The sequence below is a fragment of the Propithecus coquereli genome, unplaced genomic scaffold (genome assembly GCF_000956105.1).
Source record: "Propithecus coquereli isolate 6110/MARCELLA unplaced genomic scaffold, Pcoq_1.0 Scaffold38, whole genome shotgun sequence".
In the NCBI taxonomy this organism is placed as follows: domain Eukaryota; kingdom Metazoa; phylum Chordata; class Mammalia; order Primates; family Indriidae; genus Propithecus; species Propithecus coquereli.
In genome coordinates this window covers 1,012,376-1,013,802 of record NW_012149507.1, presented here as the reverse complement: position 1 = coordinate 1,013,802, position 1,427 = coordinate 1,012,376, and the positions used below count along the sequence as shown (strand labels likewise).

At 34.7% G+C, this 1,427-nt stretch overlaps 1 protein-coding gene across 1 annotated transcript in view; it reads right to left on the bottom strand.

Moving 5' to 3' along the window:
* L3MBTL4 (l(3)mbt-like 4 (Drosophila)) overlaps window positions 1-1,427 on the bottom strand; it is a 357,691-nt gene that overhangs the window by 232,412 nt on the left and 123,852 nt on the right. Inside the window, 1 exon segment of the mRNA XM_012652074.1 lies at window positions 134-248. Coding sequence (XP_012507528.1) covers window positions 134-248 — 115 coding nt within the window.

Below are 1,427 nucleotides of genomic sequence, written 5' to 3'. Positions count from 1 at the left end.
CTGTAGTGATGATTAATTAATTCACCTATCTGATATTTAGCTTTTTAATGTCTATAATGACATGAATAAGCAACATCAAGGATGGAAGTCAGGCTAAGTCTTTAAAAAGCAACAACAAAGAGCAAATACTCACGCTGTGGCACCTCCAGGGGATGTCCTGTGACATCGCACCACCTCACTGGGTGGAGGTCAGGGCTGTCTGCCTCTACCCAGTAGTCATACTTGTGGTCCCAACCATCAAAATGAACCTGTCAAAATGAGTTTTGAATAATTAGTATTTAGTGACTAGTATTTCACTATCTTTGTATCAAAATGTTTGAAAACAGATCTCTGAAGTTGAGATGGAAATTTTGTTAATGAAACAATACTTAAAATGTGCTATTCTATAACCTTCTAATCTAGACACCAAAGGCCATTGTACCAATTTTTCAAAGAAATGAAAGAGGTTGGTAAATAAAAAATTTGTCAGGGATTGATTAAAATTTAAAGGGATAAGACCAATCCATTTTCTCAACTAAGATAAATCCTATAATATTGTTGAGAGGATGCTTCCTGTCCTGGGCAAGTGTCCTGGTAGCCACTGCAAGAACCATGTCAGCAACGTCAACAATAGGAGTCACCAAGCTGACATCAAGGCAAGTTTTATACTAAGGAAAAATTCATGGATTCGAGTGTAAAGAAGCAATAAATTCCTAAATTCTCACAAGTGAGAGAGAGAGAGACACATAGGAACAATGAAGCAAACAAAATATGCTACTGGGGTAGACGGATTTTAATAGCTACCTTAATAGCTACTGAAGGACAAAGTGTAAACTATCAGGAAATCTTCCATGGAAGAGGTAGGGCCCAGGTCCAGAAGTCCTACTGGTAGAGGCTCAAACAAGGATAATTTATCTCTGTTTTGTATCTTATCTACAAAACACACACACACATACACACACCCCATGACATATATGTACAAGTCTAAGAATAAAGTCTAATTTCAGAAACAAAAATAACATACTTATTTCTTAAATATAACAAATGCCATGTTCTGGAAATTTCATATCTGGATAAAAAAGTCAATTTTATTTATGCAGGAAAAAAACTAAAAAGTTCATTATTATTAAATAACTCTACTTATTCTCTTACATATTTTCAGGTTTTGATTATGAATTAAACAGAGAATCTATCCTTTTCACTGCAAAAAACCCCTCATAATTAAAAAAAAATCATACTTTGAGTAAAAAGAGCAAGATGCCTCACACTATAATAAACCAACTGAAATATAAATCTATTGTGTGGGACATAGGACCAAAAAAAAGCCAACTTTTATCTACTAAGTCCAAAATAAAGTCCCAATTTTTTTTTTTTTTTTTGACAGAGGGTCTTGCTCTGTCTCCCAGGTTAGAGTGTGGTGGTGTCATCATAGCTCACAGCAACCTTAA